Consider the following 24,608-nt stretch of genomic DNA (forward strand, 5'->3'; position numbering starts at 1 on the left):
TTTTCTGTGTTCATATATGAATACACAACCAGTGAAACTCTATGTATGTAGAATATGTCAAAATACACTCTATCATGTATATCTATGTATAGACATAGATATATGTATATACATACTGTCATGTATATCTAAAAAGAACAAATTTTTTAAAAGAACAAAATACACATTATGTACTACTAATGTAAACATCAAAATGCATTGATCTGGAAACCCTAGCATCACTCTCTTCCAAAATCCCCACTCAGGCCAAAGAGGAGAGCCGTGAGTAGCCTCATGCCCTTCTGAGAAGCCAAATGGTGAAGCAACCCAACAAGCAGGGGTCCAGATGTGACTGTCCCCCCGTCCACCACCTCCCCAGAACCCAAGCAGTTTCCCTGACACTCAAGAACATTCCCCAGAGCAGCTAAATGAGAAGCACACTTCAAAGAAAAAACCCTCAGACTGAAACAAGAGGAATGAGGTGCACCTGGGATTGCTTGCCCTCTGCCCTCCAGCTGGTGTGGCCAAATCAAAAACATCCATTAAAAAAGAGCCACCCTGAGAAGAGTATGGCCATCCTCCAAAACCGAAAACTAGAATTAGCACATGACCTGACACTACCACCTCTTGGTGTGCACCCCAAAGGACTGAAAGGAAAGCCTGCAGTGGGCAAGTCACAATAGCCACAGGGTGGAAGCAACACTCTGGACCATCTGGGATGGGCAGATAAGCAAAATGCCCCAGGTGCATTCAATGGAATGTTACTAAGCCTTAGAAGGGAAATTCTAACACGTGTCACAAGAAGGATGAGCCTTGAAGACACTCTGCTGAGTGAAAGCATCCAGTGATCCCACTCACTCCAGGGACCTAGACTAGTCAAATCAGACAGCAGGTAGAAGTGTCACCAAGGACCGCTAGGAGGCAGGAGTGGGGAGTTGGTGCTTTCTGGGCAGCGAGGGTCAAGTTGGAAAGAAGAGCGCTCTGGGATAGGGGGGTCTGCTGCTCGCCAGTGTGGATGTGCTCAATGCCACTGAACTGTGGTCTTCCAGATATGTAACGCTTGCAACTGGTTTAAAAGGTAAAATTTTAAAAAAAAATAAAAATAAAAGGTAAAATTTGTAATCCCCAGCACCTCCACCCCACACAAAGGTAAAATTTGCCATGTCTTACCATAACCAAAAATAGAATTTAAAAGGAGCTACCCTTCCCCCAAGAGAGGGTTACAGTTTTTTTTCTCCTACAGATTCCGTTGGAGTGGTGTATTCTTGGTTATCAAAAGCATTCACGCACTCGGGATTGCGGACGGGTGACTGTCCGCCAGGTGAGGGAATGCGCCACCGCGCTCAGATTTCGGTCTCACACACTGGGAGGCTGCGCACACGCAGGACCTAGGACGGCCAACTGAGCTGCTTGCGACTGGACGCTTTTGTCCTTGCTGTCACCTGCAAAGCACATAAGAACCTTTTTTAAACTAAAAGCTCCGTTTTAAAACGGAGCGGGAGGCAGCCTGCAGCACCAAGACTTAAGAGCCTGAGACCCAGCGCCAGAGGATGGTGACAGGTGCTGGTGGCAGGCGCCTGGCTCGCCCCGGTTTTGCTTTTTATTTCTGCATGGCTCCTGTGAACCGCGGATCTGAGAGAAGGGACTCATGCAGTAGCCCAGCAGCGGGGACTGCTCAGCCGTTTGGGATCCAGGTTTGCAGTGCTACCGACCTACAAGGGCCCGGGGCTAGCCCAAGCCCGAGCGCCCCGGCACACCTCAAATCCCCGCCTCGAGCGTGCCTCAGACTCGCGACGCACGTTCCTCCAATCACAGGACCCCGGGGAACTAGATCCAGGGCCAATCGCAAAGAGTCTGCTTCCTAGCGTCCCGCCCTCCCCTTCTTCCGATTGGTGAGTTTTAAACCCGCGGAAGCCAATGGGAGCGCGCGGAAGGCGGAGCGGCGGCCCTGGCTCCGAGCGCAGCGGCCCTGGCTCCGGGCGCGGCTTTTGAAGGAAAACTGTCACCGAGAAGTTATGGTGAGACCGGGGCTTTCCGCTGCCGCCGCCGCCGCAGCGGGTGAGTAGGACTGCGAACCCCCGGTTCCTGCGAGCGTTAGGACACGGCAGGGAGGAAAGGGGACAGCGAGTGAGCCCCTCGCCGGCCAGCCTCAGTCTCCGCGAGACGGGGAGTCCGGGCCGGAACCCAGGGCGACGAGCCAGGCGACATCTCACCTGCAAGCCCGCAGCAGCCCTCAAAATGGTGTCACTGCCACCACGTTCGGGATAAAGCGACCGAGGCCCACGCGCGGGCTCAGCACGGGTGGGAAGCGGCGCGCTGGGTCCTGCCGTCTGGGCCCCAGACGCAGCCGGGCGCGGTCCTCTGCGCTCCGCCAGGACCTGATCGTGGCCAAGGGGCGGGTCCCACCTGCCTCCGGGACTAGGGCCCAGGGAAGGGCTCTGCACTAAATCTGCCCTGAGGGCCAGGGATCCCGCGGTCCCTGACCTCTTCCTCGTGCCTGGAGCCTTTCCTGCCCACCCCCACCCCCACCCAGCGTTTGCCTGCAGGGTCCTGGTGGTTTTCCCAGCCATCCCTGTTGATGACTGCCAGGTTCTGGTCACTGCCCTAGGTGCTTTACACCACAACCCGCATGTTGGGCTTCTCTGTGCCCAGATCTCTGGCTCTCCCACCCCGAAATGTCACTTTCTGTAGCTCCTGCCCTCTACACTGCCTGGCGTGGACCTCAGTGCTGTGTTTTCTCACAGCTGTCTGATGAGTCCGCATCCAAGTTGGACAGCAAGAGCAGGGCAAATCAGTTTAGATGAGGTTAAGAATAGTTTTGTACCCCTGTGCTCCCGCCCCCTTTTTTTTAAAGCAGTAATTTTTGTCTTTTCCAACCATCTATTTTCTCTCTATTCCCCACCTCTGGTGAGGTCCGGGCCTTCCACTTTCTTGGAACTTTTCATAATTAAAAATTTTCCCTTATATTTTAATTATTGTTTTTTATTTTATCTCTATTACTAGATTGGAACTTCTTGAGGGCAGAAATACAGGTTGAGTCTCCCTTATCTGAAATGCGTGGGACCAGAAGTGTTCAGATGTTTCTCACATTTTGGAACACTTTACATGTATAATGAGATTATCTTAAATGTGTGATCCAAATCTAACCATGAAATTCATTTACATTTCCTTACACTTGATACACATAGTACAAGGTGCTTTTATGTAATAGTTTTAACTAAAAGCAGTCATGTGAGGTCAGGTATGGAATTTTCTACATTTTGGATTTCAGAGTTTCAGATTAGAGATGTTCAATCTATATGGACTTTTCATCCCCTCACCATCCCCTGCTTAGAAACTTACTCCGTAGATGTTTTCCATAAGCTCCCCAACCTTGCCTGTTTCTTCTGTAGTCCCACAGGAAACCATGTAAGGGGGTTGTTGATAAAAATCATTGTCTCTATTAGGAAAAAAATAAGACCAAGGCTAGCTCACCAGCTCATGTGGGCCAATAATAGAATTTCTTCATGTAAAGCATAGTGTGTTGTAACTGAGAACAGTGGATGTGATCAAGCGCTCTGGGCTCTAATAAACATATTTTCAAATCCTGGCTTTGCTACAGACTAACTGGATAACTAAGCCTGTCATTTACTTTCTGGATTTCCAACTGCAAAATATCTCACAGGATTGTTGTGTGGATTAAAAGAAGTAAAGAGCTTAGTATAGGCCTGGCATTTTAATAATATTGTGGATGTTCTTATAGCTTGAAGGCAAACCTGTAGGACTGGGGATTTTGTAACATGTTGCAAACAAAAAAAAAAAAAGTGTCATCTTTTAGAATATAAATGAACTGGTGAAAAACTCAAACTAAAGATCTGTTGTTGCTCACCTGTTTTGCAGAAGAGCGGCAAAGAAAGCTCCAGGAGTATTTAGCAGCCAAGGGAAAACTGAAGGATCAAAACACCAAGTGAGTTTGTCTACCCACAATTATGCCAGTTTTGTTGCTCTCAGTTCGAATAGTAATTTAAAGCTTTTTCAAAACATAGCCATTTGCTTGTACCTTATTCAGCCCACATTAGTATCCAATGATAACTGAAAAAGAACTTCTCAGGCCAGACATTACCAAAACCCCTGGGAAGTTTCTAGTATGCTGGCAAAGACTTAAGCATTGTTATTGTAACAGCCCCCAAAGGAAGGGGGAAAGGGTCACAGCATTGCACACCATGCCGGAAGCATTTCTTGTCCCTTCTTAGTCCTGGGAAAACTGATCCTCGAGATGGCAATCCTTGGTCGAGGAGGTGCGCTGTCCTGGTTCTGGCATTCTTGCTACAGCGGGGGAGCCGGTTATATGTCCCCAATAGTGGCCTGCTGGCATCCTCCCACCTGAGGGTGCTCTTTGACCATTCTCTTAGCGCTTCCTTTTGGGGTGGAAAGAACATAACTGCTTCCCTAATACCTTTTGTCAGCACCTTACCATTTCCATGGTGTTATTTATCCCTCTTATTTGGCATAGATGTATTTTTTTCCCACTCAGTTTTTGTCTGAAAATTAGATTTTACAAACTTTACTTTCACCCTATGTTTTATGGGTTTTTACAACTCTATTTTCTTTATTAAGTGAACCAAAATCATCTACTCCAAAATATATACTTATTGTGTGTCAGTCACTCTCACTGTGAGAGACATGGTACTTAATGATACAGAGGTCTCTGCCTGCCAGGGCTTATGTTACAGATAATAGAAGCCTCTGTTAGTTTAGAAATTCTTTTGGTTCATGTAGACTGAATCTTTCTGAACTTTGCCCTGATCTCTTTTTTTTTCATTTTTATTTTACTAGCTAGATTTCATGTTATGCCCCTACTTTTAAAATTATATTCATGCCTCAGTATCCACCTGAAATTGGTTCCAGGATTCCCCCACAGGTACCAAATCTGTGGATACTCAAGTTCCTTTATAAAATGACGTAGTATTCCATGTAACCTATGTTTATCCTTCGGTGTATTTTATATCATCTCCAGATTACTTGTGATACCTAATACAAAATAAATGCTCTGTAAATAGTTAGAGTATACTGTTTAAGGAATGCTAACAAGGGGGGAAAGTCTGTACATGTTCACTACAGATGCAGTGTTTTTAGTGGGTTGTTTTTTTTTTTTTTTTTCCCCAAATATTTTTGGCCCAAGGTTGGTTAAAACCACAGATGTAGAACCCAGAGATATGAAGAGTCAACTATAAATTATTTTCCCCCTGGAAATTCACTACTTGGAGATATGTATAACAAGGAAGTTTGTTACGGAAGCAATTCTCTTATCTTCAGCTTCCGCCATGTTGCATTATTCAAGGAACCATGTTTGAATTAATAAGACTGCACAAAAATGAAGAGAACACATATATTTCATTAATACTATTAGAATGCTACATTTAAGCATAGAATATCTCTGAAAGGGTCACAGAAAATGGGTAAGAGCAATTGGGGTCTTCCAGGAGGAGAACAGAGGAAAGAAAGGGACAGTAAGACAACTTATTATAATTTTTTTTTTTTTTGAGAATTTCAATATTTATTTTTCAGTTTTCAGCGGACACAACATCTTTGTATGTGGTGCTGAGGATCGAACCCGGGCCGCACGCATGCCAGGCGAGCGCGCTACCGCTTGAGCCACATCCCCAGCCCTATAATTTTTTTTTATTATAATTTTTGAATTACTTTACCACACACAGAAGTTATAATAATTTAAAATTCTAATCATAATTTTAATCACTGTGCTTTCAAGGTTTGCTGATCCTCCTGTACTCAGAATTAATTGTGTTTTACCTTTCATAGGCCTTATCTGAAAGCCAAGAATAATTGCCTGAAACCTCCACCTTCTAAACCTGTAAGTAGAAGTTAGTCTTTTAAAAGAAATATCCAGGTGCTGGGGTGGTGGCTCAGTGGTAAAGCCCTTGCCTAGAATGTGTGAGGCCCTGGGTTTGATCCTTAGCACAACATAAAAATAAATATTAAAGTAATGTGTCCATCTACAATTTTTTTTAAAAATCCACTTTGAAAGTCACCAATAATAAAAATGATAGATGATACCAATAAAAAAACATGGTTTTCAAATATATTATTCATAAATATGAGTAGTTTGATTTAATAAGAAAAACACTTTTTGAAAAAAAAACTGGTACACAAATATTTGTGGCAACATTATTCATAGCACCTCTAAAGTAGAAATGACCCAAATATCCATCAGTTAATGAAGGGATAACTGAAATACACACAGCCGTACTTGCAGTGTCACTTGGCTATGAAAGTGTGATGAAGTGCCTCTGTGAGGGTGCTATGTGGGAACCTCTGTGCTTTGTGCTCAATTTTATGAAGTTATAAAAAGTGACGGCACTGGCACATGCTGTAACATGTCAGTTTTTGGGAACATTCTGGTAAGTGAAAGGAGCCAGGCACCACATGCCGTGTGTTCAGAAGGCACGGCATAGAGAGCAAACCTGGTGCTGAGGGCAGTGGAGAACGGGCAGTGGGGCGGGGCTACGGACAAGCTCCCAGTTTCTTTCTGGGGCAATGAAAATGTTCTGTTGTTTGGCAGTAGTGATCACTGTACAACTCTGTAAATATGCTAAAACACACCAAATTGTATGGTTTAAGTGGTGAATAACATAGTGTGGAAGCTTTCATACCCACATCCCCACTTTTTTCTTAAGTGGTGATATAGAAATCTGAGGCAGGTTTCAATGCTGGGGCCCAAGGCATAACGTGTGGGTACACCCCATCCCTCCGCCTCCCTCATCCCACTCACAGCAACACCACATGCCAGTACCGTTTCAGGGCAGGTAGCTCTTTTCCCTTAATGACAAGTCATCTGGTTACAGACCTCCTTCACACACTCCCCCAGTTACATAGCAATTCCTCACAGTATTGAAAGTCAAAAACGAGAGAGCCATAGGTCGCCCTAACACTTGCAGATCTTCTCCTGGAGATGTCCGTGCTTAAGTGTGCCAGGGTCTTTCCTTTTTGAGCAATTTCTTTCACTGGCTTCTGCCTTTTTTTACCTTCTTCAGAGTTTATTGTGATGGTGGTGGTGGTGTTGGGGATTGAAACCAGGGTACATGAGTACATGTGAGGCAAGCACTCTACCAACTGAGCTATATCCCCAGCCCCTTTTATTTACTTTCTTAATTCCAAACTCCCCTCCCTACCTTTCAGTTTTCTTTAACCCGGTTCTTTCTTTCTCATCCAAAATTAAATCTCATGACTAAAACATCTGCTTATTAGTAACAGGGGGTCTGACCTTAAAGTCCTGGCTGACTGACTCCTTCCAGGATACTGGATGCTTGTTGAGAGCTGTTCAAATACAGCTCAGGCGTCCCAGCCTGTCATCTGCCACCTGTCTGGCTTCTCGTCACTGGTCTCCGGCAAGATAGAGGGTTTTACCTGAAACTGTGCCATTAATGAAAGCAGGGGGTTTAACTAAGCTATACAAAGTGCAAGGAGGAATCTGTTGAGAGGCCCTGTATGTAACAGGTCTTCAGGATGTCTTTCCAAGGTCTTTGGGAAGACAGGGCATTGAAATGTAACAAGCATTCAGCAAGCACTGTTTGCTTTAGGAAAGGTCATTGTTGAAACAGCAGTTTTTGTGTATTCACAAAAATTCAAGCTAAAAGAATTCTGATACACTTCTGATAGGAGCTCAAGTTATAAAATCTATTAATGAGGTGCGCCTTTCCCAGGATTCAACTTTCTTAAATTAAATTCTAAATAAAACAACTAATTTTTTCTAGCACGTGTTTTAAACAGCTATTTTTTCATTGTTTTTAAAACATTGAGCTAGTATGAATTTTTTACATGTCTGTTTCTTTGTGCTTTTAGACTGCTGGACCCCAGAGGCATGTTACCCAGCATGCCGTTCTGCCTGGCAAAGCCACGAGACCCATTAGCACTAAACTTCAGTCTAGATCAGCCAACATCAGAGAGTCCCAGAAGCCAAAGCTTGAGCCATCAAATCTTCAGGGAAAAAGACTGACCTCAAAATGTCCTGCTTCTAACCCAAACTGGGAACTTTCCAGCAAGAATCACCAGCAGCATAAAGCTGGGCCATCCGCTGCAGGAGAGCTGTCGAGAAAACCTACCAGGTCACCTGACACACAAGAGCAGCAGGGAGTGGGTCAAGGAAATGCTCCATGTGCAGACCGTGTGGATGGCATCCATGTTGAAAATGAACCTGAGGGTGGCTTTTTAAAAGAGACGAACAAAGAGAACTTGCCACACACCTTATTGGTACCTGAGAAGAAGCCAGACCCCGAACTGTATTCCATGAGTAAGCCAAAGACCAACTCTCATGATCAAACCAAGAGCAGTTTGGCTCCTCAGCAAGCCCTGGGAAGAAGTTTGGGGAATCATGCGGTTCTGAAAGACAGGGTTAATAAGCAGTTTGTTAGAAAAAAACACATCAATACTGTACCACTGAAGTCACAGCAGCTCTCTAGGGGAGCAAATCTTGCAAGACCAGGAGAAAAACTCTTGAGGACAGTTTCTTCTCACTTTGTGCAGACCATTTGTCAGACTCAAGCATCAAAGAAGCCAGTGGTCAAGGACATAAAGAGTGTAAAGGCTGAAAGGGCTAAATACATACAGTCATACTCTGTTACTGAACAGGAAGCAAGACATACCAAACCCAGGGCATACCCCGGCTTACACCAGGGAGAACTTCAACACAGACCTGCAAGCACCAAGCAAGACTGGAAGTCCACACAACCTTGTTCTAGACTTCAGGCACCTTGTGGACTGCACAAAACAAGAGCTGTAAGCCAGAAGCCCCAGCTAATAACTGGCAGGCTTAATTCAGTTGTTCCAAGCACTCCCAACATAAGAGCAAATGGAACCAATGACAATAAGTACAAAAACTTTGAACAGAAAGCACGGACTGTGGACTCCAAGTTGAAGAAGGCTTTTCCCCAGAGCCATTTTCTGAATAAGACGGCTCCCAGAACTCAAGCTGGACTCACAGCCATTCGTGGGAGAGAAGTCCTAAGGGGGACCCAAACTAACCCAAACACCCAAAAGAGGGTGACAGCAGAGGACCGAAGGTATGTTGTTTTACTTTTAAAATTTTGCAGCTTAAGTGAGAAAATTAGACAATTGACCATCAAGAATACTTGGTCAGCTGGGCATGGTGGGGCATGTCTATGATTTCAGCAGCTCAGGAGGCTGAGGCGGGAAGATCCCAAGTTCAAAGCCAGCCTTAGAAACTCAGTGAGACTCTGTCTGTAAATAAAATATAAAAAAGGGCTGGGGATGTGGCTCAGTGGTTAAACGCCCTTGGGTTCAATCCCCAGTACCAAAAAAAAAAAAAAAGAATATTTGGTCAGGAAATAGGCCATAAATAATAACTTCTAAGTAATTTGTAGCTACATCCTAAGATGATTTGGAGCAACTATAACAAATATCAAGTCTTGAAAGAACTAGTGATACATACATGTTATTGATCATTCTCTATAATTTTATACATGCTTTAAAATGTTCTTAAAATAGTTGAAACACAGAGAATGGGTAAGAAACAGTTGAAGATGTAGACTCTTCACACAGAAGCACCTGCAGGGACCGAGCAGTTTCAGGCAGCCGGGCTAGTGGGAGCTAGGGTGGCAAGTCCACACAGGCAGAGGGAAGATGGTAGCTCTTTGTTAAAGAGACCCTGGTTGAGTCAGTATGGTTATCAGGGAGGCAGAAACGGCAGCGTCCACGGTCTGAGCAGATCAGGTTTGGAGAGGGAGCTCAAGCCCAGAGGAGCAGCTGTCAAGTGGAGTTCAGGGGAAAGGCAGGATCTCGAGTTGCTGGGGCTTGGCACTGATATACACGGATGCTAGAAGCTGAGCCAGAGGATTTTGTGCCTTTGTTGCCTAAGACCAGACAGTCTTAGGATGTGGCTGAACCTCCCAAGAGAGGCAATTATGTATATTGGAGCGGAAAGCGAGTAGATTCCTGGCAAGAATGAAAGGAGTGTGTAAAGTTAGAAGAGGCTCTCACTGGTAGCAGGAGGGTGAGGGCAGGATTTGGTCTTGGGAGACCAGAAGACTCTTTGCCTTCCTGCAGAGACAGAAAATAACACACTTTAGATAGAAGTGTCAGGGGAGGTACTTTCAGTGGTGACATCTGAGCTGAGACCTAAGGCTGGTGACGGGCAAGCTTTCTGAGCAGAAAGATGAGTGCAAAGATTCTGAGCCAACCAAGGTGCAAGTCAGGGTCCCTGCCCTCAAGCTGCTAGTGCAGATCAGAAAACAGGGACGCAGTCATAAGATTGCATGTGGCATGTTGAATACTTAATCACAAAAGGACCAGAGACTGTGGAAAGTGGGTGAGTCACTCACTGTCTCCCCAAGGGCCTGCAGCGGACTAGGCCCCAGGAGAGCGGAGAGCACCCGACTTTGCTTCTAGGGATTCAGCCTCTATCGCCGAGTCCATGGTCAGTGAGAAGGCATAAGGATCAGCTACGCAGTGGGTTTTACAAAAGGGCTGCAGAGAGAGACCTGGGCTGAAAGGTACATTTGCAAATCACAAATACATGGTCATAATTTAAAGAAGCTAGAGACCCTCCATCTAAACACTAGAGTCTTCATATGTTGGCACATCCCCCAAAGTACCATATCACCTGCTTAGAAGCAGGAGGGTAGAATGTGAACAGTGGAGGAGAGCGAGGGTTAGGATTCAGTGACATCAGAGAACAGCTGCATATAAAGAGTTCTGAAATCACATATCTAGTTCATAAAAAGAAAGGGAACTCCGTGGTCAGGAGGGGGCTGAGGACCTGAGGGAAGTGGGGCACTTTGAGCACCAAGACCCTGTTGAGGTACAATTGTTGGTTTGGTCTGGGTTGAGTGACAGCTTAGTGGGGAGAAATGGAGTGCAGAGTCAGGCTCTCAGCTGGAGGGTGTCTCAGGAAAGCACGCATCTGAGTTGGTGTGTAGGTAAATGGAAACCTTAGAGAGCAACAATGAGAAGAATCTTAGCATTGAAGACTAAATCCTCATCATCCTGTCATCTGCCTTCTGCTGACTGGGAGCAGCCAGGTGCTGCCAGTGCTGGGTGTAAACTGTCCCGTCCCTGACTCCATTCTTCTGACTTTGTAGTCGAAGGCAAAAACCTGATCATATACTCTAGAAACTAGATGACATTTTGTTTAAATGAAATCATCTCTGTCCCCTTCAATTGCGTAACAGGAAACAACTGGAAGAATGGCAGAAATCTAAGGGGAAAATCTATAAGCGGCCTCCTATGGAACTTAAAACAAAAAGAAAAGTAATAGAAGAAATGAATATTTCATTCTGGAAGAACATTGAAAAAGAAGAGGAAGAAAAGAAAGCCCAGTTAGAGCTGTCCAGGAAAATCAACAGCACTCTGACCCAATGCCTGCAGCTCATCGAGCAGGTGAGTGAGCTCCAGACACAGCAGAGACCCCCTCACCCAAAAGAAACCGAGCTATTCTCTTTAATACTGAATAGTAATCCTAGTGGCAGTAACAACAATGAAGAGCACTTAAATGGTGGCTCTTGTGTGCCTGGCACTTGTAAAGCACTTTCCTTATCTTATCTCATAGGATCACCATAAAGACTATTATGATGCCCACTTTGCAAATGACACTGAGGCACAGGAAAGTTAGGATACTAACCTATAACCCAAGCAGCATGGCCCCAGAAGGATCCAAAGGAGTTTCAACTCTGCCTTCTCCAGGTATCAAGGTCCAACAGTAAACATTTAATATTTGGACATGCAGCTGAATCAAAGGGGCCAGTTGTGACTGAAATGTCCTAAACACCCTTGGTAGCTAGAAATGGCATCTGCATGTGTCTTGGGTTCTACAGAGAAGGGTAAAGTAGGTGGTAGGCAAAGGGTATGAGCCTAGGAGGTTCCCTGAAGGGAAGATGTTAATGAAAAATGACAGGGACTGGGGCTGTGGCTCAGTGGCAGAGGCCCCAGATTCCATCCCTGGTACCGAGGGTAAGTACATGAATGATGACGGGGCTGACTTGTAAACAAAGGTCCCTACCAAAGCAAAGGGACTCTGTCCATTGGTTGGTAATATTGTTACAGGGAGAGGGCTCAGAAAACACTCTAAGATCAAATTTGAAACAAATTAGAGAGTTTTATTAGCTGACCAGGGAGTTTCTACCATGCCCAAATGGTCTTCTGACAGAAGTGCACCAGGCTGTCTGTGGTTCCAGTATTTAAGGAAGAAAATCACATCCTATGGAATCTGCAAATTGCAAACAAGCAGGGTGCAAGGGCTGAGAAAATCAGTTAGCAGAACAGAGTCAGACAGCACATCCTGGGTCCAAGTACATTTGCAGGGTACAAAGTGCAGAAAAATAATATTTTTACATTTGAAGAAACTTATGTAACAATTTTCACATAGGAACCATAAAGATGGAGTCATTATGGCTATACCTGCTTATGCTCGACTACAGTTATTCCTATTTCTTATACTTAACAATTGTCCTACTGGCTTATACTTATCTGTAATTTAACTTATATTTTATTACCTGTACTATTTCATTAGTCTGTATTTTCTAATCTATAACCTATTTCTTATAGATTAACTCATATCAGCATTTGTAACTCAGACCATAGCAATGTTGGGCATTAATAAAAAAGGAAACCTTAAGGTTAGTGTTCTCATAGCATCAGTTCAGCATTAGCTATTGCTCTTTGTGGAATTAAACTTCAGTTCTTTTTTTGTTTTGCTTTTCCTTTCATTATATTTTTTAAAAAATGAGTACATTATTATAATCATTTCAAACAATACTCAGACAAATGACCAGGCCTCCCTGTCACTCTTACACCTGGCAAGCTGCTCCCTAAGCCACCCCACTCCAGTCACCTGTCTGGGCAGCTGTGTGGGTGTGCTTGGTATGGGCGGAGAAATGAAGCTCTGGTTTCTGCAAGTTGCAGTTGCTTTATTTGATATTTTTGTCTTTGTTCTTCGGTCACCTTTCTTTTTCCTAGTCTTAGTATTATGCTGACTTTGTTAGATGAGTTGGGCTTTTCCCTTTCTCTCTATGAAAATAGTCTGTACAGGGCTGGAGTGACGGAGTGCTTTCTAGCACATGTGAAGCACTGCGTTCAATTCTCAACATCACATAAAAATAATTAAAATAAAGGTATTGTGTCCATCTACAACTAAAAAAAAATTTTAAGAAGAAACAGTTTGTACCTGAGATTTCCTTTGAACTTGCCACAGCATCATCTGGACTGTGCTGCTTTGGGTGATAGTCTTTTTTTTTTTTTAATGTCTTTTTACTTTTTTCTGTGGTTATTGGTCTGTTTAGGTTTTGTATTTCTTGAGCCAACTGTAGTAAATTTTGTGCCTTTTTTGAATCAGACTTGCCAAAGATTTCTCTTGATTTTTTTTTTTAATATTTGTTTTTTAGTTGTAGGTGGACACATTTATTTTATTTTTATGTGGTGCTGAAGATTGAGCCCAGTGCCTCACGCATGCCAGGTGAGCTACTCTTCCTCTGAGCCACAACCTCAGCTCCTCTGTGATTTTTCAAAGTGTGTATTTTGAATTTTTTGATTACTCTTTCTTATACACCAGTGTTTGCATCTATTGTATTTATTGTCCTTTTTCTAGCTTTTTAAAGTCTAGATAATTTAAGTCAGCCTTTATTATTTTCTTACAAATATGTTTAATGCTATGTATTTGCCTCTAAATTTAACTAATACTCCATCAATCAGGGTCAAGTTTCCAAAGCAGAAAACACACCAGATATCTCAATAAAAAGATGTGGGAATCAGAGATATAATATTATCAGTGCGTTCCCAGGAGCAGAACCTAAAGGAGGATCAATGTGAAAGTAGCTCAGCAGGAAGAGGTTTCCCAGGAAGGGGGCTGAGGGAGCAGGAATGGGAGGGCCACAGTGTGGAATCAGGCTAGCCTGAGGAGGGGAACCTTGGCACTATCTCACAGGAAGCTCTGGCTACAGGGAAAGCCAGGCCTCAGGGTCATCCTGATGAGGTGGAGCGGAGGCTACCCAGGGTCATCCTGATGGGGCAGAGCTGCACTATTAGTACTTGTGTGGCCATCTGTAATGGTAGTCCTGGGGGACACATACAAAAAGGCACAGAGTGGCTGTTGTAAGTAAAAAACACTGTGAGCCTGGGTGCCCAGAGCCCTCAGGGCCAGAGGGGATGTGGGTGCTGCCCACAGTGATGTCCTCTGCTACACACAGGGCTGGCAGCAACAGGAGCCTGAGGTGACAGTGGAGTGACTGCAGGAAGCAGCTGGCACCCACTGGCTCCAGGAGAACAAGGAAGTGGAGAGTGCAGGGGAAACCAGACAAGGTGCTTTCCCTGCTCTCTCACTCAACAGTCAGCAGAGCAATTTGGGGACCGGACATTGGGATATGTCCTCACACAGCTTTCAGGTACTAGCTCTGCAGCCGACATCAGCTGGCTGGCTCCAGTTCCCTTCTGAGGCCTTCTCCCTGCAGATAGCGACACCTCCCACAGTTGGAGATCTCAGCACTGCAACACCGCCCACCCTGGGCTAACGGAAGCCAGCTGGAGTCAGGGTTCTTATCACTTCTGAGTGGACTAATTTGCTAGAGCAGCTCACAGACCTCAGGGAAATACTTTACTTACTTTATACTGCAGTATTTATACTTAAATATTAATTCACAATCCTCCTGCCTCCACCTCCTGAGCTGCTGGGATTACAGGCATGCACCACTGCACCCGGCCCCCATGTGTATTATTCTTGATGGAATTTACTAAAATTTTCTTTGTATTCTCATCATTCTTAGTAAATGTTTTAGAGGGGTTTTAAAAGGATATATAGTCTATTTGTTTATCTGTTGCTTTCTGAAAGAATTGTGCAGAAGTTTCTCTATAATTAGGATTAGTCATTGTCAATTTGTATTTCTGACAACTTTTACTTTCTATTTTTCATGAGTATATTGTATGTACATAAAAGATTCATGGCTTGCTTTGATTTCTCTTCTGTCTAATGTCAATCTTGCCATACCTGCTTTTTGCTGCTAGAATTTGTCTAGTAAGTCTTTTTCCACCCCTTTATTTTTAAATCTTTCTGAGTTGATTTATTCTAGAAATGCCTCATGAATGTATACAGCTGAAATTTTTTAACCAGATCAAACACTGTGCTTTTGAAAGCATATTTAGCCCATAGATACCTGTTATGATTACCAATATGTTTAAATTTAGCCTGCCATTTTATTTTGTAATTCAATTTATATGAATCCTTTTTGTTTATCTTTCCCTCGTTTCTGTGTTCAATACGGTTTTATTTCATAAAATAATACATTGAAATCACAAAATAATGTTGTTACTCGAGTCCCAGGCCAGAATCCCAACACTGGGCTCCCCACAAATCAGGTCTGGCTACTCACCCCAGAAACCAAATGGAAAATGTAATGATGAAAAGCAGGAAAGGGACTTCAGTCAAGACAAGGGAGCAGTGTTCCCAAGCCCTGTCTTCCTGACAGAGCCTTAGGTCTACCTGGAGGGAGAACTGGGGCGGGAAGAAGAGGCTGTGTAATTGAACAGTCTCATCACACTGGTCTATTGATCATCACCTCAGTTTTGGTCACACGGAGGCCTGCTGATGTCAAGGAGGTTGCTGCTGCTCAGGGAATCTCCACTTGCTTGCAGGGTATTTACCAGACCTGAGGTCCTGGGGCTGGGAGCGGGGTTGTAATTTGGTACCCATGAGGCTCTTGTTCCTGCTGGGGCAGGGAGCAGCCTCATCCTAGCTCAATCTACTTACAGGTCTCCACTGTTCTCAGAAGGTGTAGAGCAATGGCTGAAGATGTCTAGGTGCTGCTGCTGGGGTCTGGACCAGGATCCTGACACAGCTGGCCTGGGCATCTGTTGAAAGTAGCTTAGGTACTGTGACCTTGGTGCCTCCAGTCTCAAGGGAGGATTCCAGCTTTAGCTGAAGGCTCCTCAGGTGGTTAGCATGCCTGCACAGAGCTGAGCAGGAATCTGACCCAGAGTTAAGTCGGTGAAGAAGACCGCTCAAGATGAAGGCAGAGTGCCAGGTTTTATCCTGCTGTTAGTTACTGGTCCTGCATCTGCAGGCCAAAATGCAGCGCCAGTGCTTTCAGCAAGAACCGCCTCTGAGCCCATGTTAGGGCCGGCATGAATTTAAGCGTGGGTGGCGAGTTTTACAGTCCACTCTTCCTGCAGTTTCATTTGTTTCAGGTGTCCCATGAGAATTCTAAACTTTACCCCTTCATAACTTTTTGGGTCTTTTGAACAGTGAACTTGAGTCTTCATGCATGTGAAAAATGTCTACTTTGCCCACATGCTGTAATCATAGTTTGGCTGGGAAATTTTTCTAATTTCACATTGTTTTCCCTGGAAAATTTGAAAGTGCTTCTCTGTCTTCTTTCCTACATCCAGAGTTGTCAATGTATTAACGTCTTCTGTCAGTTTGAAGCAGGCCGGGGAGGTGGCTAAGCGGTGGAGCCCTCGCCTGGCATGTGGGAGGCACTTTCCTAAATATGTTTCTTTTTTATTTCTTTCTGCTTGACTCTGAGAGCCTTTCAGTCTGAACAAACATTTCTTTGTTCAGGTCATGAAATTTTTCTTTTGCAACTGCTTTGAGTTCATGTTCAGATTATTTCTCTTACATTTCCTCCTAGGAGTTCTCTCAGAGCCCTCGATGTATCCCCCAGAGCTCCCAGGTCTCACTTCACACTCTCGGCCTGTTTGTCCTGCAGCACCGAGTGCTGGGAGGGTTCGCAGCTGTGCGTTGCTCACTGATTCTGTTCCCCTGCAGTTTCCCACTGTTCCACTCTTCACACTCTAGTTTAATGGAAGCAGCATTCTCTTCTCACTTGAAGACACGACTGCAGTACCCTAAAGTTCATTGCCCTTTGCTGCCTCGGCTGTTTGCTGGTGTTTGTTCCTGTTTGTTGACTCTCTTGTCCCTGCACTCAGTCAGGGTGGCTCTCGGCTGGGTGCTCACCTTTGTGTTTCCTGCAGCTCTGGGGGAGCAGCCACACTGCAGGGCTGAGTGCATCCTTGGTACGTGGGCTTCTGGGCATGGCCACTCCCGCCACCTCCCGGACTCCGTCACTGCCCTGCTCTGGGCACACACCAGAAGCCCACCCCAAAGTTCCATTGTATGGAGTTAACCCCACAAATTCCCCTCACACACACATATATAGCCTGCCCTGTGCTGTCCTTCATGCTGCTGTCAAGAAAAATACGGAAATTCCAGCCACTGTTCACTGCTCATTCTTAGAACTATGCAGGATTACAAATATGTAAGAAATGCTGATTGCAGGAAGGATTGGTTTGGTTTTTGCACTGCCTAAACATATAGAACATACTCCTTCTCTTCTGCTATGATAAAGGTTTTCTGTCCACTTCGTCTCATGTAACTTAAAATTTAATGATCAATGACAAAAATCACTGAAAATACAGTTTATTTTTTTAATGTATTTTCAGTTGTCAATGGACCTTTATTTTACTTATTTATATGTGGTGCTGAGAATCAAACCCAGTGCCTCACACATGCTAGGCAAGCACTCTGCCACTGAGCCACAGCCCCAGCCCTAAAAATACATAGATCTCAATGACTATACGTGTATCCAAAGTATCATACATAAATTGTACCTCAGTTAAAAAGTTCAGGAAAATTAGAGATAAAGCCAACATCTGCATACCTTCTGTGGTATTAGGAGATGTGAGAGTAACTGTGAAAATCACTTCAGCATTTTCTGTTTTGCAGGGTGTCCTTTCTAATGAAGTGTCTACCATATTGTCCAGCATTCCCGAGGCTGAAAAGTTTGCTAAATTCTGGATCTGCAAAGCAAAGCTACTGGCAAGTAAAGGCACCTTTGATGTCATCGGGCTCTACGAAGAGGCCATTAGAAACGGGGCCACGGTGAGTGTCTGTCTTGGGTGGGTGACCTGCTAAGCCTTCTCCTGTGATTTCTGTTTGCAACATGACAGCAGTATAATGTAGTGTTGAACTTCTAACTCACCTCACAAAGTTATAATTAGGGTATGCAGTATAGTGTGTCCTTGATGGACGCATTAAATAAAGTGTGTATTTCAGAGAATGCAGAGTCACCAATAGAATTAGTTTACTTATCACGTGACCATGTCTCATTTAATGCTAACTGTGGAAATGAGCAGTTATGGAAACTAGTAGCACAGAAAGTTATAACATCAATATACAAGGCTTACAAAGAACTTGACCAGAAAGAACCTGAAAGTAAACTTAAATCAGCACATTTCAGTGTATAGCAATAATTCAGAGCCATTTCATGAAAAAAAAAAAAAACTTTTGATTCTAAAAAACCTAGGGAAAAAAAAAAAAAACACTATTATTTTTTTTTTTTTTTTTAAGATTGCTTCTAATAACCTCATTTCTCTTGTCACTCACTGTCATTTTCCATTTCCTGCCCAGTCTGTAGTTCTTATTTCCATGCTGGTTTGGTGTTTCATATGCTCACAGGGTAAACAGTCAAGTAGTTCAGTAAGTTTCGTACAAGACTTCTGCCTCTGTCCCTTCCCGGTTCCTACCTCCCAGGACAAACTGATTATCTTTCTGTTTTTACCTGTGAAGCTTCAGAATCATGGTTTTCAGGGTTAGGCTTGTGTACTTGCGGCTGTGTGGGACAAGGAACTGGGTGCTCTTCACACACTGCAGGGACCACACACACCCACACACACCCAGGGCTCTTTGCCGTCCTTCACACTTCCACGAGAGCAGTGTGCAAGCCTCAGGCACTTTAGCGATCACACTGTGATGCACATGTAAGAAGTACCTGACTGTGTGCACCCTGGTTGCTTTGACTTTCAAGCACGACTTCTAGTTTTCCTAGCATTAGTTTTGCTTTTGCTTAGTTTTCAAAGTATTTATTATGTAATTAGTTTTCATACTTCTAATTTTCTAAATTCCTAAATACTTGGAAAACACTGGTTAGTCTGTTGGTCTCTTTTCTTAGCAAGCTTCTGTCTCCTCCAGGCTGGATGCGTTGCTTCTCACTCCTGCCTTCACCTGCATCCACTCAGGATCCTCTTCACCGTCCCCTTGTCCTGCTTGCACTGGGCAGAGCTTGTCCTGCCCGCATTGGGAGGAGGAAGGGAACCTGATGTTGCCTTCCTCCTCCCCACCCACCTCTTCTCCAGGGCTTTGCTTTCTCTCTTATGAGTGAGTTTTATTCTCTCTTGTTCTCAAAGGTCTATTCGGACCCTGCTGCAGTGGGGCTGTTTGCACATGTAAGGGCCAGGTTTCACGAGGCAGGGCAGAGTTCTGGATACTTCACCATAGGGTATGACTGCATTGATTGTTCAGAGAACCTCAGTATCAGTACCTTAGGTCTTTCTGTTTAAACAGATCAGATTCTCTAAAGAGGGCTCTTTGTTCTCCTCCCCCGGAGGTAGAAACCTTGTACCACTTTTGGGGAGAGTAGAGCCAGGACCCTCAACTCTCAACCTGAAAGCTCCCTTTGTCCCTTGTTCAGTGGTCAGGCACCCTGAACCTTGCGTGAAGTCCTCCAGGGACTTGGAAGCTAGATCCCCAGTTTGCTGTCAGGATGAGGTGGTGGTGCAGTCACACTAACTTCTTGGAACTCAGGGGTGCAGGGTGGACTTGAGTGGAAGCTCCATGATCCTCCTGGTTGCCCCACCCCCACTCCTGACCTTTCAGAGGCCTGTGGTGTGAATCGTGTTCCTGAAGCTAGCCGCTGGCCCAGGACAGACTCTTAAGGTGGTCGGGGCTCCTTCTCTTCCTTCCTTCTCCAGCTTCCAGAACCTGGTTACCACTGACTCTTTCCTATTCCTTGTATCAGTTGGCTCTTTTTAACCCCTTTGTTATCATTTTAGCAGTTTCAAAAGAGATTAGAAGTAATAAAAATTAATTAAAAAAATAAAATAAAATAAAAAGAGAGAGATTAGAAGTAAATGTGCATCCAATGTACCACCCTAATCCGAATCCTGCATTCAATGAGTTTTTATTATTATTTTTTTTAAGTATGTTGTTTTGCCAAATTTAAAAAAAAAGAAAACAAAGGCTGGGGAAAGTTGCCCAAAATGCTAGCAAACACTATCTTTGGGTGACAGGAGCAGGAGTGGGCTCACCCTTAGCTCCAGTTCTCTGGAATGAGGCATGGGACTTCATGAGGAAGACGAGCCTCAAGCCAAGGCAGCACTAGGAATGTGCGCTGCATTTTCTCTGTCTGTGGTCAGAGTCTTCAGTGGTGTGATGCAAGTTCAGGGGAAAATAGCACTTGGTTCAGAGAGAAGGTCAAGTGTGCCGGCACTTAACCAGCATTCTCTCCATTCCTTCATTTTTCTCAGGAAGTTTTAAAACAAACTTTGTAGGTGTTATCTATAACTAGACAAGAAGATTTTAAAGGAAACATTTTGATTATAGAAAGTTTATTTGATGTTGTCTAAAGTTCCTTAGCTCATTTTTTCTGATTATGTTTGACAGTATTCATTTATTTTCTTCTTCCTTCCAGCCAATACAAGAGTTGCGGGAAGTTGTTCTTAATATTTTACAAGAATCAGCCAGAACCACAGAAGGTACTGTTACTTCTGCATTAAAATTCATTTCCTCTAGCTGTACAATAACCATCCAGGAGCACATAGGAATAGAGCTTTGTGGTCCCCTGAAACCTCTCCCTCTGCCTCTGCACGGACTGCCCTTCTCAGCATTGTCATCAGCTGGTTGGTTTCTGTTTTCACAAGCAGATGCTTGCCTCATACTGAGCAAAGGTGGTTTACACCAGAGAACCAAGATGAACTGCCCTGCTTCCTGAGGTCCCAGGTGGGGGAGACAGAGGGCAAAAAGGAGAAGGCCCTGGGTTTCAGTCACAGGGTCAGTGCTAATGAACCCACCACCGCTCAGTCATCCAAATTCATGTTATCTCTTCAAAAATGGCCATCTCAACATCTCTTCACTTAGCTGTCCATTCACAGGACCTTCTGTGCGAACCATTGTGCCAAACACAGCGAATATAATTGCTTATAATACTTGTTATATGAATGGAAAGAAAAAGCAAGGTATATTTAGAAAACAAAGCATATTTTTCTCTTATTATCTCAGAAGGTAAAAAAATTTTAAGAGTGGATTTTTTTTTTTTTTTTTTTTTTTTGATGGTGCTAGGGATTGGACCCAGGGCCTTATGCATGTGAGGCAAGCTCTCTACCAGCTGAGCCATATCCCCAGCCCCAAGAGTGGATTGAACTGGGGACCATCAGGTGGAATGACAGTGAAGTAGCCTACTACTTTAGGAAATAGAGTAAATACACTCAGTAGGAGCCCAGGAGGGACGCCAGGCAGCGTCCTCCCAAGTAGTAGAAAGAGGGAGCAGGACTCAGTGCCCCTGTTGCCTGCGACTTCTCTCCAGGCTCAGCCAGGCTCAGCATCTGCTGTCCCAGGCTGAGGGACCTCTCTGTGTTGATCGTGGTGACTGAGAATTCCACTGAGACAAGACAGTTCTTGCTCACTGTCTAAGGTAACATCCTTGTGGCAGTCCTGGGTAGGGGAGAGGTCAGGGGCTGAGAGAGCTAGCACCAGTGAATCGAGAAAATTGATCTGGGGTGGTGTCGGGTGGAAAAGCAGGAGCAGTCCTGAGAGAGCTTTCCTGGAGTGGCTAAGAGGTTGGAGATGTATGTGGTCAGGGTTGAAAAGATCACGAAGACCCATCCTCAAGTGGCAGAAACCCACAGCTGTCTGGGGGCTAGGTATCACAGGGTATGGCTGTGGGGCTCAGCAGGAAAAACTAGTCAGAAGACCTCTTCGGATCAATCACAGCTTGTTGAACACATGGAGTCCACGAGGACCAGGGGGCACCGTGGTATATGTTAGTGTCCAGTTGCCAAGTCTCACTTTCTTCCCTGACCCTCATACACAGGTGTTAGCTCTGATGCTTTAGTTGCTGAAACTAATATCACTTCAGTGGAACAGCTGGTCAACAAGATGGATCCTGGACAGCCCTGTCCTGCAGAAGAGAGGGACCAGGCCACAGCAGCACCCCCAATACCCCAGGCAGAGCAGCATGGTCACACTGGCATCAAATTACAGATCGCCCCCATCCCAAGGTATGACCTCCAGAACAGGCCCAGGGTCACAGACCCCACCACCTGGGTCACTTCACCTCCACCAGGCTGGATACCTCTGGCTCACCCAAGGTCCAGGCACCCACTGGTGGAGGGTCTGGTCTTTCTCTGCACATACCATGCCCCCACCCGTGCTGAGATGCACCTTGCATAGGGGAGCGCACTGCCGGTCAGGAGGGTACAGGAATGGACTCTCCCCTTCCCAGGACAAGCCTACCTCTTCTCTCCCCTGCCCGGCATTTGGGGGTCTTTCCTACCTTCCCACCAGCCTGGTGCAATTATGGGGAGGTGGGTGGCCCAGGGTCCAGGCAGAAGCAACTCTAGAGCTGTGTAAGAGGCGGTGAATAGCCCACTGAGAACCGGAGGGCAATTGAGTGGCCCCACTGGAGCCCGCCAGAGCAGTTTGCTGTTTTAACAAGTCTGTGAAGGGTCTGTGTCGGGGTGTCGAGTTCACTTCCTAAAGAGAAAGCCCAGCATCACTCCTCTCCTCACAGTCTTGAGAGAATCCCAAGCAAGAGGACCAGGGCCACAGTGCTTGCCTTAGTTCCCTGGAAAGCATCACTGGGCCTCCACCTGGCCTAACCTACTCTCCTGGACACAGTCTCCCCACCGCTGCCCACTCACGGTAGATGGCAGCAGGCAGATGATCTGAAAGCCACCTGTTGCTGGTTCAGAACTCACTGTGAAAACCTAAGATAATGTGATCAGTCGCTGTGAAAGGACCTCCGCGCCCTATCCTTGGGTGCTACTCACTAGAGCGCACTCATAGGAGTACGAGAAAGATGCCGGTTTGTTTCCCTTTCAGTTTGTAGTTTGGCCACCATTCTAAAAATTGTTTTTTGAATAATTTACTGTCAAAGCTAGAAAGAATCTTAAAATATATCAGAACAACCGAGTTTGGTGTTAAGCCCTTTCCTTGAAACCTGGTGACTCTTTTGAAAGTTCATGGGGTAAACAACAGCCCCTGCAGAGTGGCTCCCATCAGCTGGGCCACACTGCACCCTTAGACCCCTAACGCCCAGTGCTCACTCCACCCAAGAGCAGGTGGCACCGCGGAGGCCCTGGAAGTCAGGAAGAGCCCCTGTAGGAGGAGAGCTGCTCTGGAAGCATCTGTTTTGTTATGGAGCAGGAAGCACAGGAGAGCAGTGGGGTTCTTTTGAAGGTTTTGACAACATCTCTTGCTCTCGCAGAATAAATGGGATGCCCGAAGTACAGGACATGAAGCTCATCACTCCCGTGCGACGGTCGGCCAGGATCGAGCGCGCCATCTCCCGCTACCCAGAGATGCTGCAGGACCATGACCTGGTGGTGGCTTCTCTGGACGAGCTGTTGGACGTGGAAGAAACAGAGTGCTTTATATTCCGTAAAAATGAGGCTTTGCCTGTGACGTTAGGGTTCGAGATGCTTGACTCATAATTTCTTGACTTTTTTTAAAAAAAGGTGTGTCAGAACCTCCATGAGATAAGAAATGTCCTTGTCCAAATGACCTGAAAAAAATGTATGATGGTGAGACATCATGATGGTGCAGATCGTGGCCTCTCGGAGCTGGGAGTAGCACCTGCCTTACTCTCAACTTCATATCCCCCAGGAAGGTCTAGGGTATTAGGTGCTCTGAAGCACGTGAGTTTTAACTCTATTTGCCACCATTTTGCAGCATACTTAAGGTTCACAATGTTGAATGCTGGTTACTCTACAAGTGTTGAGAGCCACAGCCGAGTCACAATGGCCCCTGGCATTTTGCCAGAAGTAATGGTTGAGAGGCAAGCCATTAAGATGATGCTGGATTGAAACAGGCTGTGTATTCAATTGTATATAGACCCCTGCTGTCCCACTCGGTGCCCCGCTACTTTGGAATTCTCGCGGAGTTCGGGGAGTTCGTGTTGGTTGGTGAGGTTCCAGTGGAGGGAGTTCCGGTTGGTGTGTGGTGTTGCTGGAAGGACCACATGGGTGGCGTTCGGGGGAGTTCAGAAATAAAGTTTGTTCCTGCTTGAGTGGCTCGTGATTTGTGCCCAGCCAGACTGCAGCATACAAGTGTGGAAAAAGTTTGCACTTTATCAGTCTACTTTAACCCTTGTAGTTACTTTTATCTCAAAGGTCAGTGCCACAGTGTGGTGGACTTGCCCTTTGGCGTCCACCTTAGCAGGGAGGGCAAGTTCTTGCAGGTGGAAACTGAGCTTTGAAGCTTGCTGGCCAGGCTGGACAGCCGGGTCCCCTGATGCTGCAGATGAATTTAACACAGGACGCTGTACCTGTGCTTAGAGACCCTAAGAGGCCTCTGTGGGTGAGCCTCCACTTACCCACCTGTTCCTGCGGCCAAGGGCAGTTCTTGTCCTTTCTGTGCCAGGTCTCCTCAAAGAAAGCACAGCCCTGGGTGAGTGGACATCTAGCTTTTTATACCCAAACCTAATTCTGCATTTGTTCTTCAGATGCTTCAAGTGAAAATGGGGGGGGGGGGGCACTTATTTCTGCACTCAGCTTTCGCTCTGCTGTGGACAGCTGGCTGGAGGAGGCAGTGTACAATTCCAGAGAGACTGTACAATTCGCTTTTTCTTCCCCTGGGCAAC

At 45.4% G+C, this 24,608-nt stretch overlaps 1 protein-coding gene across 1 annotated transcript; it reads left to right on the top strand.

Moving 5' to 3' along the window:
• The first annotated feature begins 1,978 nt into the window (after positions 1–1,978).
• On the top strand, positions 1,979–23,996 carry Ckap2l (cytoskeleton associated protein 2 like). Its single transcript, XM_076833322.2, has 9 exons — positions 1,979–2,037; positions 3,859–3,925; positions 5,779–5,830; positions 7,819–9,035; positions 11,163–11,370; positions 17,699–17,854; positions 20,442–20,505; positions 21,840–22,026; positions 23,235–23,996. Exons 1-9 carry the CDS (start codon positions 1,995–1,997, stop codon positions 23,458–23,460), a joined length of 2,220 nt encoding a protein of 739 aa, XP_076689437.2. The 5' UTR covers positions 1,979–1,994; the 3' UTR covers positions 23,461–23,996.
• Positions 23,997–24,608: the final 612 nt, after the last annotated feature.

Source organism: Callospermophilus lateralis, chromosome 14 (genome assembly GCF_048772815.1).
Source record: "Callospermophilus lateralis isolate mCalLat2 chromosome 14, mCalLat2.hap1, whole genome shotgun sequence".
NCBI classification, from domain to species: domain Eukaryota; kingdom Metazoa; phylum Chordata; class Mammalia; order Rodentia; family Sciuridae; genus Callospermophilus; species Callospermophilus lateralis.

Bases quoted from the DNA above. Each gene is read 5' to 3' on its own strand.
- Ckap2l (XM_076833322.2), top strand. From the start codon at position 1,995: ATGGTGAGACCGGGGCTTTCCGCTGCCGCCGCCGCCGCAGCGG. The intron at 5,831-7,818 runs GTAAGTAGAAGT...TTGTGCTTTTAG, and splicing joins AACCTCCACCTTCTAAACCT to ACTGCTGGACCCCAGAGGCA. The intron at 11,371-17,698 runs GTGAGTGAGCTC...TCTGTTTTGCAG, and splicing joins GCCTGCAGCTCATCGAGCAG to GGTGTCCTTTCTAATGAAGT.